At 43.8% G+C, this 16,314-nt stretch overlaps 1 protein-coding gene across 7 annotated transcripts in view; it reads right to left on the minus strand.

Moving 5' to 3' along the window:
- The window catches only part of LOC137433592 (uncharacterized), a 377,223-nt gene that overhangs the window by 258,720 nt on the left and 102,189 nt on the right, over positions 1 to 16,314 (minus strand). For all 7 annotated transcript variants that reach the window (XM_078782386.1, XM_078782378.1, XM_078782406.1 and 4 more), the window contains 3 exons: positions 13,568 to 13,834; positions 2,734 to 2,828; positions 2,387 to 2,561 (listed from right to left, as the gene is read on the minus strand). In XM_078782386.1, coding sequence (XP_078638512.1) covers positions 2,387 to 2,561; positions 2,734 to 2,828; positions 13,568 to 13,834 — 537 coding nt within the window. The remainder of the gene's footprint in view (positions 1 to 2,386; positions 2,562 to 2,733; positions 2,829 to 13,567; positions 13,835 to 16,314) is intronic.

The raw sequence follows: 16,314 nt of genomic DNA on the forward strand, positions 1-16,314 counted from the left end.
CCAACGTCTAATCTGGTGTGTGGGTGTATCTATTGGGTCGCCACGTCAAAATCCAAGATGGCCACCGTGATGTATGTCCGAACCTTGTGAGATGAATATCTTGAAAAATAAGCGAAGTACCAACTTCTAATTTGGTGTGTGGGTGCATCTCGCCATAAGGAAGAACGCTATTGAAAATTGGGTCGCCACGTCAAAATCCAAGATGGCCGCCACCATATATATGTCTGAACCTTGTGAGCGAAATATCTTGAAAAATAAGCGAAGTACCAACTTCTAATCTGGTGTGTGGGTGTATCTTGGCACAAGCAAGAACGCTGTTTAAAATTGGGTCGCCACGTCAAAATCCAAGATGGCCGCCGCCATGTAAGTCTGATGCCATGTATGTCTGAACCTTGTAACCTGCATATCTTGAAAAATAAGCGAAGTACCAACTTCTAATCTGGTGTGTGGGTGTATCTGGGCATAAGGAAGAACGCTATTGCAAATTGGGTCGCCACGTCAAAATCCAAGATGGCCGCCGTCATGTATGTCTGAACCTTGTGAGATGAATATCTTGAAAAATAAGCGAAGTACCAACTTCTAATCTGGTGTGTGGGTGTATCTCGGCATAAGGACGAACGCTATTGAAAATTGGGTCGCCACGTCAAAATCCAAGATGGCCGCCACCATATATATGTCTGAAACTTGTGAGCGAAATATCTCGAACAATAAGCGAAGTACCAACGTCTAATCTGGTGTGTGGGTGTATCTATTGGGTCGCCACGTCAAAATCCGAGATGGCCGCCGCGATGTATGTCCGAACCTTGTGAGATGAATATCTTGAAAAATAAGCGAAGTACCAACTTCTAATTTGGTGTGTGGGTGTATCTCGCCATAAGGAAGAACGCTATTGAAAATTGGGTCGCCACGTCAAAATCCAAGATGGCCGCCACCATATATATGTCTGAACCTTGTGAGTGAAATATCTTGAAAAATAAGCGAAGTACCAACTTCTAATCTGGTGTGTGGGTGTATCTAGGCATAAGGAAGAACGCCATTGAAAATTGGGTCGCCATGTCAAAATCCAAGATGGCCGCCGCCATGTATGTCCGAACCTTGTGAGATGAATATCTTCAAAAATAAGCGACGTACCAACTTCTAATTTGGTGTGTGGGTGTATCTCGCCATAAGGAAGAATGCTATTGAAAATTGGGTCATCACGTCAAAATCCAAGATGGCCGCCAGCATATATATGTCTGAACCTTGTGAGCGAAACATCTCGAAAAATAAGCGAAGTACCAACTTCTAATCTGGTGTGTGGGTGTGTCTAGGCACACGGAAGAACGCTGTTTAAAATTGGGTCGCCACGTCAAAATCCAAGATGGCCGCCGCCATGTATGTCTGAATCTTGTGAGATGAATATCTTGAAAAATAAGCGAAGTACCAACTTCTAATTTGGTGTGTGGGTGTATCTCGGCATAAGGAAGACCGCTATTGTAAATTGGGTCGCCACGTCAAAATCCAAGATGGCCGCCACCATATATATGTCTGAACCTTGTGAGCGAAATATCTTGAAAAATAAGCGAAGTACCTTCTGGTGTGTGGGTGTATCTAGGCATAAGGAAGAACGCTACTGAAAATTGGGTCGCCACGTCAAAATCCAAGATGGCCGCCTCCATGTATGTCTGACCCTTGTGAGCGAAATACCATATCATAGCATGTTTTCTGCGTGTTCCACTTTGTCAACTCACATCACTTCCCCGACGGGGGACCTAGGCGTAACGCTTGTTTAAGTGGTTCTTCACCATTGGGAGATTGGGCCAAAAACAATATATATATAGCAGGACATCTCAAAAAGTTGTGGACGAGTTATGACTAAATTTGGTGGAGAGGTTGGGTGTGTGACAAGGAAGAATTGGTTCAATTTTGGTGAAGATCCAGATCCAGATCAGGCTCGTATAATTTTTTAAGTGATTCTTCACCATTGAGAGATTGGGGAAAAAGCGATATATAACATATTTTAAAAAGTTATGGACGAGTTATGACTAAACTTGGTGGACGAGTTGGTTAGGTGACAAGAACAAATTATTATATTTTGGTTCAGGTCCGAATCTAGATCCGGCCTATCAGTGGGATACAAAACATAAACTGTTCAGCCTTGCGGAGGTATGTGCTCTACCGAGTGTTGTTCTAGTTCATGTTGTCTTCCATAACCGTTTCAATACTAAGTAATGACAATGACAATAATATGAATAATTTCGGAAATACACAGCCATACACAATATTTATGGTTAGGTACTGTATGAATCATAAATTATAAAATAAAACGTTGAGCATTAGACTGAATAGGCAAACAAAAGTGTTGTCAAACTTAAACAAAAAAGTGGAATGAAAGACAAGGAATTACATGTGGTCACTTTGTGGATGATTGGTCCCTGAACTTCTTGACCATTCCGAAGCACACTTATGGTAACTGTGTACTCCTCTCCAGGATTCAAACCATCAATGATTATGTATCCAGATTCTGAGGTTGTTTCTTGAAGTGTTTGTTCATGATATGGGTTAGTTGACTGGAGAACCACCTGAAGATGACAATATTAAACAATAAACACGTAAATCACTCGTGAATACCTTATGCTGACTTGTTACCAAAAGTGTTTATTTTTAAATTATATAGACTAACTGTAAATAGATGAGACTGAATGAAGAATACTTCTGAAAAGCTGAACCAAAAATTTGCACATTTAAACATACCTTGACAGCAACGCCTGGAGTTTGTGACCATTTGAGTGTAATGGATGTCGCAGATGTTGTTATGACTATCTTTGGGAGATTGCTGATTGGTTGAACTGCAAAAAGATAAAAAGAAAAACACAATAAAAAAAAAAAGAGAAATAGAGCTGGCACACCAATGGAGCTTTCACTGCAAGTCTATAAATTATTTTGTGACACAATGTCAAATTAATACAAGTATTACAATTATCATTGGAACAGTGAAATATTTCTAAACAGGAAATAAAAAGATCGAAATGTACATAATTGTCCCCTGACCTGTCAGTGTTGAGCAAGGGTAAGAGAAACAGGCAAACACAATTTCACAAAAACAAAAGTTCCTTGCTTTAAGTAGCCTTTTATGCCCATTTACACTCATCTTCGTATTTAGTAGAGGACCTGGCTTAGACATGTATGCACATAATTTAGGAGAGGATAACTCAACTGTTATAGGCTAATATGACCCCAAGGAAAACTTGGGATGTGTACCAAAATCTCTATCCGGGACGAAAAGCCCGAAAATGACCACACCCTTTTTAAAATGACCACGCCCTTTTTCATAAGAAGTGCTACTTCCGACATAGCTGTATCTTCGGAACCGTTGGTGCTACAGATTTTCTGAGGTGCTCAAAATGTTCCGAATGGCCATGTTTAGGGGGATCATAGAAGAGTGTAAAATTTCTAATTTGATATTTTACGAGAAAATGGCTAAAAACCGTTAGGTCAACTTATTACCATACAACTACCTACATACTGGAATTGCCATATATTTATAACAGTTGAGTTATCCTCTCCTAATTATGTGCATACATGTCTAAGCCAGGTCCTCTACTAATTAATATAATCATTCAATTATAAACTAACAAGACTGCTTCATAGCACCAGTGCTACAAGATCCGGAGAGAGTGAAACAGTGAGAGAACGACTTATCCATCCAGTGTCACAGAGATAATATCTCACTGAAGTACAGCGAAATGGTAAGACAAGCTTTAATTTATTTACCTGGTCTTATATCTGTGGCTTCTGTGGGTTAGAAAAGTAGAAAGGCACCACGCCACGGTAAAGGGAGGATGCAGTTAAAGGAGACGCATTTTGCAGTTTGCGCATGTTACAGTACACCCAGTACAGTACAGTTGTGGTTTCACCTCTACCGCGGATTAGAGGCCAAGAGGGGTCTTTTGTTTGAGGTGGAAAATATTTGATGGTCGAGCAAACTTTAGTCTTAGCTTTGCCTAGCAATCTAATAGTAGTATAATTGTATTGGGGATAGTGATATCCCATGCCGATCGAGAATTTGAAACATGTTTATTTTATATTCAGGATGAGGTACCTCTCGCTTGCGCCTTGTGCTACACCTCAGCCGATCAAGCCGATCAATCTCGAGGAGTGCATCCTATGCCAGAAGAAGAAGCGATCTGAGTACCTCTCTAGTGGTGAAATCGGCAGGGGGTATATTGTTTCGCTTGCCAAACAAACAGAGAGTAATGACACTCGAGCTGCTAGGGTTCTTCAACTGACAGTGCAAGAGCAGGGTATCATAAAATACCACACCTCATCTTGCTACAGAAGTTACGTCCCCTAAGATCACCTTGAATTTGGCTCCCACAGCAGACATCAAAGATGAGACAATCAAAGCTCTCATGTTTATTGAGTATGGGTGTCACCGGGGGTTCACTGTTGAGGAGCTACTCCAGCATGAGATCACCAACTCTGCGTTCTTCTTGATTGACAAAGATGGTTACTTGAGGAAGAGTGCCAAATCACAACTTGGGACTGAGCTGCTGAAGTTGTGCCCATTAATAGATAAAAAAAGGGCCAGAATCCTCCCCACAAACCCACGCCATCGTTATCGACTTCATGGCCTTGGTGAGAAAGGTCCCCTTAAAGAATCTTGATCCGCCCGTCAAGACATTCCATGACTTTGCTATTGCCTTGACATCTATGGTCACAAAAGCTGGGCACAACTGTGATGAGATCCACATCGTTTTCGACACTTACAGAGAGGACAGCATCAAGAATGGAGAGAGGGGGAGAAGAGGAAAGTCAAAAGAAATGGTTGTCCTTGATGTGATGTCACCGAACCAAAATGTTCCAGTGGTATTAGAGAACTTTTGGTCGTCTTCCATCAGCAAAACTGCTTTCCAGGCATTCTATGTTGAGTGGCTCACCACCAATTACCAAGGCACCAAACCTCTATACCTTGGTATATCACCACAGGCATGGATGGTGTCAGCTGGGTGTGCTTCTCCATTCCCTCGGCTCAACTGCACACACAAGGAAGCTGATGACAGGATGATGTTCCATGTGCAGGACATTCTAAGTCACCGGTCAGGACCTACATCCATGACGCTGTCATCAGGTGACACAGATGTCTTTGTGTGCCTGTTATACCACATCACAGTCAATTGGAGACATCTTGGCCTCCAAGAGCTCTGGCTCGTCCGCAACTCAGGAGTGAAAAGATCAATATTGCCACTCCACGATATCTGCATAGCGCTGGGAGACGAGCTCACAAAGTGTCTCCCAGCACTCCATGCGCTGACTGGGTGCGATACAACCAGCAAGATATCAACTAAACTTGCAGCCCTGAACGCTGTCCGCCAACCAGGAAATTCCTCTCTGATCCTGAATTTCGACTGTCCACAGCTAACAGAAAGCGCAATACAGATGGCGGAGGCATACTTGGTCAAGTGCCTCAAACCATCAACAGACCTGAAGACATTTGACGACCTGCGTCTCGCTGCATTTTATAGCAATGCCCTCAAGATGGACTTTGAGAGAACCACTTGCACCTCAACTAATGCAAGGAAACATATCCATAGAGGCTATCACCAACAGCAGCTGTGGGTCCAAGCCCCATTTAGAGACGCCACCTTGATTATGAATGCCGAGTCTTATGGTTTTGTAAGAATGGGCAGTTTATTAGTCCCTGAGATTGTGATCTCAAAACCCGAAGGCCTGCCAGATCCCTGCACGTGTGGCAAATGTGCTCGCAAGAATGGGTGTCCCTGCAGGGTAGCTGGGATCAAGTGTTGCAAGTACTGCAAATGCAAGGGAGGTGATTGTTCTAAAAACCCTATCACTGAATGAACGCTGCTCATCATCCTCATACCTGGACTCTGTTGTGTTACTCTTCATGTTCCTGGCCCTGGTTTACATGACACATAAACAGTACTAATGTGGTGTTAAAAGTTGTGTTGTTCGCTGTTGGACAATTTCCCTGCTGATCTTTGAAACATTTAAGCTCTCTAGATACTGCTGCCTACTAAAGTAATAAGTTTTGTTTTTCATTTTTTATTTTAAGTTCACATTCCATTGATAATAGTATGTAATGATTGAAAATAGTATTTCTTTATATTACCCAAATGCTTGCTTTCTTTCTTTTTAAAAAATCCCTTGTATTGTTCAAATTCCAAATTGTCAATTCAACTCTAGTAGATGACACAAATGTTCTAACTTTGCTCTAAGTCCGGAAAGTTTAAGTTAATAAATATATGGCAATTCCAGTATGTAGGTAGTTGTATGGTAATAAGTTGACCTAACGGTTTTTAGCCATTTTCTCGTAAAATATCAAATTAGAAATTTTACACACTTCTATGATCCCCCTAAACATGGCCATTCTGAACATTTTGGGCACCTCAGAAAATCTGTAGCTCCAACGGTTTCGAAGATACAGCTATGTCGGAAGTAGCACTTCTGATGAAAAGGGGCGTGGTCATTTTTAAAAGGGCGTGGTCATTTTCGGGCTTTTCGTCCCGGAAAGAGATTTTGGCACACATCCCAAGTTGTTCCTTGGGGTCATATTAGCCTATAACAATTGAGTTATCCTCTCCTAAATTATGCGCATACATATCTAAGCCAGGTCCTAGACTAATTCTCAATATAAATCCAAAGGTTATTGTTCAAATTCGGATTCCAGTTTCCCAACCAACCCTGAAGAATGTGCATCTATATTTGGTGCATATACTGTATATACAGTAAGCATTGAATGAAAAGGGAGAATATACCATGAAACCTTTCTAACTTTGAATCACTATGAATAATGAATGAAAATATCTTTTGATGGTGTTTACTTTATTGAAAAGATCCTCTCAAAAAGTTTATGTTCACTCATTGTCATTATTCCACTTTTTTTTTTTTTTTTTTTTTTTTTTTGGATACAAGATCGAGGCTCGTGAAAGAGCGAACATTAATCACACAGAAAGACAAACAGACACATAAAACAAATAACATCGGGAGCGGTAGACAAGATGGGGAGAGAGGGGGAAGGACACAAACACAACATTTGAGAGCAGGGACCGAGAGACATGGAGACATCGAGAGAACTGTGGGAGGGAGAGGGCTTTGGGGGGGAGGCATGGGAAGGGGGGTGGGGGGTGGGAGAGGTATAAAACATATGGACACTGCCAGGACTTCCAGGAAAGAAGCTGGAATTTCAAACAAGGTGGATCTGGGGTGAATTAGTAGGGGTAGAAAAGATCAAGGTTTTGGATAATAATAATAATAATAATTCATTTATTTTGTATAGCGCTTTTCAAGAAGCCCAAAGGCGCTTTGACAGAGTGGAAAATATAATGCATAACAATACATGAAAACAACAATTGCAAAAAGACAAGAATCAATAGGGAAATATTTAAAGCAAAAGGAGGGAGAAGGAGAAGAGATAGTCAGGGGTTAAATGCTGTGGGTTGAATGTTGAATGCAGTGTTGAACAGGTGGGTCTTTAGTGATGTTTTGAATGTGGTGAGTGAGGAGGAGTCTCTGATGGTGTGAGGTAGTGAGTTCCAGAGGGTGGGGGCAGCGATGGAGAAGGCCCTGTCCCCCCAGGATCGGAATTTGGTCCGGTTGGAGGGGGTCAGGAGGGTGGTACCAGCAGAGCGGAGGTTGCGGGTGGGAGTGTGTCTGGAGAGGAGGTCAGCCAGGTCGGATTGGGCCAGGTTATGGGGGAAGATAAGAGATGGTGGTGAACAGCTGTTTTAAAGACCTGGAGGGAGGAGTGTGATTGAAGTGAGTGTGGGAGTTTGTTCCAGAGGCGGGAGAAAAGACGAAGGAAAGAGTGAAGGTGAGCAGAGAGCCGAGATTTCGGCAGTTTAACCATCAGAGGGTGGCTGGCAGATCTTGTGCGACCTGTAGGAATATTTGGGGGACAGAGCACAGAGAGAGCTGGGGGAGAAAGGCCGGAGAGGAGTCGGTAGAAGACAGAAAGACCACCTACCTGCCTGCGGTGAGTGAGTGAAAGGCCCTCAGAGATAGCTTCATCGCGGGAGATTCCAATGATTCTGAAAGCTTTGGATTCAACAGCGTGAAGCCGAGCCAGGTGTGAGGCAGGAGCACCAGCCCATAGGGGAGAACAGTATTCCATTGAGCTGCGGATGATAGCCTTGTATGTGGTGAGGAGCTCAGGTGTGCCTAGGAAGGACTTCGCACGACGGAGGATGCCCAGTCGGCGACTGGCTTTGGAGGCCAGCTTGGAAATGTGGTTTTCCCAAGAAAGATCATGGCAGATAGTGAGACCCAAAAGCTTGAGCGACAGAACTTCTTGGAGAGGATTGTTGAGAAAGTAGATGGGAGGGTTGTCCAGTCGATCTTTTCGGAGAGACATAGTAAGAGTGAGAGATTTGTCAGGATTGAAAGACATGTTCCACTTGTTTGACCAGTCTGTGATTTTGTCCAGGTCTTCAGAGAGTGAGGAGGCTGCAGACTGCCGATCTGAGGGAAGAGGAATGGAGCGGCAGAGAGTGGAGTCATCAGCAAAGAGATAGAGAGGATTTTCCAGAGAGTCGGAGAGATCATTGATAAAGACCAGAAAAAGCAAAGGGCCCAGCACACTGTCTTGGGGAACTCCAGCCTGAACAGGAAGGGGAGATGAGAGAAATCCATTCAGGGCCACACGTTGACTACGACCAGAGAGGAAGTCCGCAAGCCATGCATGGAGATTTCCATGGATACCATAGGAGGAGAGTTTGGTGAGCAGAGCTGGGTGCCAGACCGTATCGAAGGCACGTGATATGTCAAGGGAGACAGCTCTGATTTCCTGTTTGGCATTGAGGACCTCCATCCATTGTTGAGACAGCAGAAGCAGCATGTCCAGAGTAGAGTGACCTGGTCTGAAACCAAATTGATGATCAGAGATCAAGCCATTGGAGAAGAGGAAAGATTTCATATCCGAAGCAATGATGGATTCCATGACTTTGCTGATAATTGGGAGCAGGCTGATTGGTCTGTAGTTGCAAGGATCTGTTTTTGCACCTTTTTTGTGTAAAGCGGTAATGTTTGCTGATTTTCAGGATGCTGGCAGATGACCTTGAGCAAAAGATAGGGTGAAAAGAACAGAGAGAGGGTAAGATAGAGTGGCAGAGCAGGATTTTAGGACCCGTGGGCTGATGCCGTCTGGTCCAGTTGCAGAATCAGAGTCGAGGTTTGACAAAAACTCCTCCACCTTGTCAGGAGAGAAGGACACAGAGTCCAGGAGCAGTTGGGTTCGACTGGGAAAGGTGGGAACAGAGAGAGATGGGTTTGGGACGAAGGATTTTGAGGCAAACACAGAGTTGAGGCATTCGGCTTTGTCACGTGCGATGTCAACTGTGTGGCCATTTGAGGTAAGGGAGGGGATGGAGGGGGAACAAACGCCAGAAACGGATTTGACCAGACGCCATCAGGTTTTGGAGGAAGGAGACAGGTTTGAGAGTTCATTCTTGAGTGAGGAGAGATAGTGCTTCCTGGCACTCCTGAGGGTAGACACACACTTGTTCCGAGCTTGGTGGAAGGAACTGAGATTGCCTTCAGTTGGATTTGCCTACCAAGAGGCAAAGGGAAGTTGTTTCAGGGCAACTGCCTCACCACAAGATTCAGTGTACCATGGACGGGAGGAAGGGTAAGACAACTGAAGGCGAGATGGGATAAATCTGTGCATGAGAGAGATCAGTTTGCTTTGGAAGAATTCCCAGGAAGAATTGATGTCAGAGGCAGTGGAGATGGGAGACCAATCCAGACGATTGATGGCTGCTTGAAGACCGTCCCAGTCGGCCTGAGTGAAATGCCAGACTCATCGACGCTGAGGAGTCTCTCTGAGAATGGCCAGAGAGATGTCCATTTTGACAAGCACATGATCAGAAGAACCGATTGGAGCAGAAGAAGAGCAGCAGACATTAGCAGGGAAGTTTGTCATAACCAAGTCTAGAAGAGAAGATACTCCATTGGCTGAGATCCGGGTCGGGAAATTGACAGATTGTGTCAATCCCAGTGAGTCACAGAAGTCCTTTGCTTAGGTGCCATGACTGGTGAGAGAGGAACCCACACCCAACCAGGTGGCATGATGACAGTTGAAGTCACCACATATGAGGAAGAGAGAGGTGGGATGAGTGGATAGAAGTTGGTCCATGTTGTCAGACAGTGAAATGTAGATGGAGTCATCACTGTTTGGGGGACGGTACAGAACACATATGAACAAAAGGTGGGAGCGGAGAGAAAGCCGTAGCCAGAGGTACTCCTGGGGGTGAGGAGGAGAGAGGGCAGTGCAAGGAGAGTGAGGAAGAGAGTTTTTGATAAAGATAGCCACCCCACCACCAGGCCGAGGCTCAGGTCTATCATACCGGAGGAGGGAGTAACCAGGAAGAGATATTAAGGAATCAGAGACATCTTGAAGGAGGAAAGTCTCTGTTAAGCAGATCAAGTCTGGATTGTCAGAAGCAACCTGTATGGAGAGATCAGTCAGGTTTGAGCGAAGGCCCCGGATGTTTGAGGTCCATACCGTTAATGAAGAGAGAGGGGGAGCATCGGGTACAGGACAGGGGAGGGGAGGAGTAGGGTAAGATGAAGGATGAGAGGGGGAGGTAGGGAGAGCAGTTGATAGTGTGTCAGAGATTGCAGAAGCGTTCCAAGAAAGGGAAGGATGAGACGGATGAAAGGTTTGATGGTGAAGGGATGAGGCACAGTGAGGGGTTGTTTGAGGGGGGGCAGAGGAAAGTAGAAGGTTGGGGGGGGGGGGTGGAGGTATGAGATAGAAGGGAGACGAAGTGGGGAGGAGGCAGCTTTGAGGAGGAGGGGGGAGGAGGGAGAATTGGAGAGGAATGGTATGGGGGGAGATTTGAATGGGAGGGGTTGGGGGGGAGTTTTGAAGGGGAGGAGTGAGGGGGGAGTTTCGGAGGGGAGGGGCAAGGGGGGAGTTTAGGAGGGAAGGGGCAAGGGGGAAGTTTAGAAGTGGAGGGGCAAGGGGGGAGTTTAGGAGTGTAGGGGCGAGGGGGGGGATTTGGAGGGGAGGGGAAAGGGGGGAGTTTAGGAGGGGAAGGGCAAGGGGGGGAGTTCAGGAGTGGAGGGGCAAGGGGGGGGGATTTGGAGGGGAGGGGCAAGGGGGGAGTTTAGGAGGGGAAGGGCAAGGGGGGAGTTCAGGAGTGGAGGGGCAAGGGGGGAGTTTAAGAGTGGAGGGGCAAGGGGGGAGTTTAGGAGTGTAAGTGCAAGGGGGGGGGATTTGGATGGGAGGGGCAAGAGGGGAGTTTAGAAAGTGGATGATTAATGAAAGACGAACATTGAAAACAAATTGGGTTTGTTGTGATTTTCAAGTTAGCAATCCGATTCAGAATGGAGGAGGGATGGAATGAATGTGAATTTAGACCATGTAGTGAGGGAGACGTATAAGATATTGAATTTCTTTTTTTTGAAGTGGAATGAGTTGGAGAGGAAATTGAGAAAAGCCTTTTAAATAGGAAGAAAAACAGCGTGTTGTAAAATACCACTGAGTAAAACACTGAAGGGGAAAGGTTAAACATATTTAAATAATATTTAAACAGAACCGTGAACAATCTTATATGCACAAAATACCAACGGGGGGAGAGCCGGGAGGGACCACCACGAGTCACGTGAACAGGGCAAACGGTGGATGGCAAGGAGATAATGGGGGCGGGGCGAACAGCACACCTGGACAGAAAATACAGGATGAGACAACAGTACACGTGGAGAAAGGAAAATAAATGTTTTTTTTTGTTGTTGTTGTTTTTTGGGGGTGGGGGGGGGGTGGGGATTTAGAACGTTAGACAGAGTATTATGTTCGGGGTAGAAGGGAAAAAACTAAGAGCCAAGCAAAACACGCTTAAGTTAACAAACACCGACGGGGGTACAACGACAAGGCCGCACACGAGGAGCAGAACACGATTAATTAATTACGAGTTACAGGAAATTCAAACCAAAACTAACTATAATCAAACAATAACGCATGGACGATAAAATAACGAGTTGAAATTTGACAATCTATCTGGGGAAATGGGGGAGAAACACGTGGTCGAAGAACGAACGAACGAATAAGAATGAATAAACGAATGAGAACATAGAAGGAAATGTTTTTTTTTTGTTTTTTTTAGTTGAGATTTACATAAGGAAGTAGGCTATGGGGTGAAAAGACTGGGAAAACAGAGAACGAAAGTTATTGGATCACAAACGACGGACCGCTGAGAGAAAAACAAAGCCTCAAGGTTGTACAGTGTACACTGTACAAGGCCTCAAGACACGACACGAATTAACACGATTTTCAATACAGGTATGAAAGATTTGCACCGAAAATCTTCGTCGGGAGACAATATATACACCATAAAATAAATACAGTTATAACGAAAATACAAATGGGAACAATTACTTAACTTCGATTTCGATGGAGAGCGTGGAGAGCTGAGAATAAACGAACCCTCGCCAGCAAGACCGGAAACCAAAAAGCCAAGATGATTGAGCTCGGAAGCTCGAAATTTTGAGCTCGGAAGCTGATATTTGGACAAAAATGGAGCTCGGAAGCTGATATTTGGACACTTTGACATTGTCATTGCTCCACTTCGACATGAGCAGACTTTGTTACCGAGAGAATATAAAGACAATATTCTAGTTTGTTTCTATTTTCTAGTTTTCTAGTATTTTCTATATTCTAGTTTGAATATAAAGACAATATTCGATATTCTATTCTCGAATATAAAGACAATACCAATAGCCTGGTGTTGGCTTAGCGGTTAGGGTTCCGGCTTGGGATCCTAGGATCCTGAGTTCGAATCCTGGTCGATCGCTGAATTAACGCCAGTGGGGTTGACTCAGCCTGTCATCCTTCCGAGGTCGGCAAATTGAGTACCAGCTTGCTGGGATTAATGATCCCGGTGTGTATCCCGGTGTGTGGTTTAGAATAGGTACACCGTATCCCTGCGCATCATAAGAGGCGACTAAGGGTTGGCGTCAGGAAGGGCATCCGGCCATAAAAACATTGCCTCAAACAGGGAATCACGATTGTCATGGGGCCTGCAAAGGCTAACCACCGCTCTAGCAGGGGAAAATGGCCTTTAAAACGATCATTCATTCATTCATATTCTAGTTCTTGGCAGGTTTGCTCGAGTCTGCTTGCGTTGACACTTGCAATGTTATCAATGAAGATCTGCTGTAATAAACATTTTGAGTTGCTTAATATCATGCAGGTGATCATTTTCAGTGAATTTAATATGTCGAAGATAATTTCAGCAACTTATTGCAATTCTAATTCAATACCCTATACCAGTTCACCGTCAAACATGGATGCAACCACACAGCAGTCTGGCAACCCCAATATTGAAAAGTGAAACATCAAAATTAACTAGTAAATAACCTGGGTGGTAAGTAAGGCCATTAACATGCATGGTTGGACTCTGTAAAGGAAAAGAAAACACAAAAATAATACTTCCTTGAAAGAATGGTTGTTTACATATTTATGTATAATTTTAACAACACTTCTAGACACCTAAAATAAATAGCAATTCAATTACATTTACAGTATGTATGTACTGTACAGTTGGATTTGGTTAAAAACAAAACCCACGTGTTGAAAAGGTGAGAACAGTAGGCTGGCTCCGCTGCAGGTTCTGCATTGCAGAAAGTATAAGAGAATACTCAACACCAGATTCCAGATCTCGCACAGTGTATTGTGTTGCATCTGGTGCCACTGTATAGGTCTTTGGTTGTCCACCCAAAGTAGGCCCACAGGTCAGGTGGTAGTTTGTTAAGGGTGCCTTTGGGGCAATCCAGGTCACTGTTGCTGCAGACTGGGTCGCTTCCATGAGTCCAAGGTTTGTTGGCTGGTCCAAAGCTGGAATAAATAATAACAATAAGAATAATTTGGTGAAGATTCGAACCCGGATCCAGATCAGAGAATTAAAAATTCAGTGATTCTTCACCTTTGAGTGATAGGGCCAAAACGATATATAGCATGATATCACAAAAAGTTGTGGACGAATTATGACAAAACTTTGTGGATGAGTTGGTTAAGTGACAAGAACAAGCTGATTATATTTGGCTCAGGCCCGAATCCAGATCTGTCCTACCAGCAGTGGATAAAAAACGTAAACTGTTCAGCTTGGCGAAGGTATGCGGTCTACCGAGTGCCCTTCTCGTTGATACTAAATTACATTCAGACCAATGATAAATTAACTGAATACGACATAGTCATGGCCAAAAATATTGGCACCCTTGCACTTTTTCAAATAACTCACTATTTTCTCGAAAAACAAGTTCAAATTGACAAAATTATTTGGTCTCTACAATTCTTTATTTCATTGTTATTACTACAGAACCTTTGTTTTTGATTCAGAATGTAACATATCCTTTTAAATCAGAAAATAAAAAGAAATGGCATTGCCAAAATTATTGACACCCAAGACTTAATATTTGGTAGCACAGCCTTTGGACAAAATAACTGCAGTCAAACGCTTCCTATAGACATGAATGAGCTTCCTCCACCTCTCTACTGGCAGTTTGTCCCACTCTTCTTGTGCAAACGGCTCCAGTTCTCCCAGATTTGAAGGGTGCCTTCTCCCAACTGCTATTTTCAGATCTCCCCACAGGTGTTCAATGGATTTAGATCTGGACGCATTGCTTGCCACTTCAGGACAGTCCAGCGTTTTGTCTTGAACCATTCCTGGGTGCTTTTTGAAGTGTGTTTGCGGTCATTGTCCTGCTGCAAGACCCATGACCTTCGACGGAGACCCAGCTTTCTGACACTGGGATGAAGGTTGTGCTCTAAAATGCCTTGGTAATCTCCTGATTTCATGATGCCATGCACACATTCAAGGCACCCTGTGCCAGAGGCAGCACAGCAACCCCAAAACTTCACTGAACCTCCTCCATGTTTGACTGTAGGGAAGATGTTCTTTTCTTTGAAGGCTTCATTTTGTTTTCTGTAAACATAGAAATGATGTACTTTACCAAAAAGCTCTAATTTGGTCTCATATGTCCACAGGACATTCTCCCAGAAGGATTTTGGCTTATTCAGGTGTGTTTTGGCAAACTCCATTCGGGCTTTCTTATGTCTCGCTTTCTTCTCTCTCTGTCTCTCTCTCTGTCTCTGTCTCTGTCTCTCTGTCACTGTCACTCTCTCTGTCACTGTCGTGAGGTCCTCCTGGGTCTCCTACCATCGAACCTCCTTTCATTGAGTTGGCGACGGATGGTGTGAGGTGAAACTGTTGGACCTTATGTCTGAAGGTCAGCTTGAATTTGTTTGGCAGTTGATCGAGGTGCTTTCTCCACCATTCAAACAATCCTTCACTGCAATCTTCTATCAAGTTTTCTCTTGCGGCCACGTTCTGGGAGGTTGGCTACAGTGCCATAGGCCTTAAACTTCTTGATAACATTACGTACGGTGGACACAGGAACATCAAGATCTCTGGAGATGGACTTGTAGCCATGAGATTGTCAATGCTTGGCTACAATCTTGTGTCTGACCTCCTCAGACAATTCTCTGGTTTTCTTTCTTTTCTCCATGCTCATTGCGGAACACACAGTGACACAAAACAGCAGAATGACTCCTTTTCTCCATTCAAACTGGTTGAATGAGTGATTTTTTTTATATTGCAGGCATCGGCAACTCACGACAGGTGAGTTCATTTCCAAAGTAAAGGAGAATCACCTGCTTGAAATCTGATTATTTCTAACAACTTTTAAAAGGTGCCAATAATATTGTCCGGGCCATTTTAGGATTTCCGTGTGGAATAAGCTAAGATTTAGTAATTTTTTTTAGTAAAGGTTCCACTGCAAACCAAAGAAATATGTCTGTGGATACCAAAATATTTTTTAATTTCAACAATTTTCTGGAAGAAATGGTGCATTATTTGAAAAAAATGCAAGGGTGCCAATATTTTTGGCCACGACTGTATCTCTATGTTATAAAAGGAGCCGTGTCTGTGTCTGTCTGTTTTGCTATATCTTGAGAATGGATTGACAGATTTCAATTAAACCAACTGTGTTGGATTCAGGGAACTGAAGAGAGGCTTGTGACACCAAAAAAAAAAAGGACAGGTCGTGTGTGGCTTCATGGGCACTTGTGGCAAAACTGCAAATGCCAACTTGCAACACTGGCTATCCACACACCATTTGAGCTTTTGTCATAAAATTCTCAACAAACTTTTATAACGAGAATATGGAGAAGACTAATGAACAATTGGGTCAAAATGTCAAAGGGCAAAGTCATAGTGAGTATAAATAGGCCTTATCAGCCCGTCTACCGTTGCGCAGCACGAGATACATGGGGTTTGTTGAATCGCTTCGTGTTACCATTTGAGCATCAATGTGTCT

Source organism: Myxine glutinosa, chromosome 1 (genome assembly GCF_964187855.1).
Source record: "Myxine glutinosa chromosome 1, kmMyxGlut1.1, whole genome shotgun sequence".
Taxonomy (NCBI): domain Eukaryota; kingdom Metazoa; phylum Chordata; class Myxini; order Myxiniformes; family Myxinidae; genus Myxine; species Myxine glutinosa.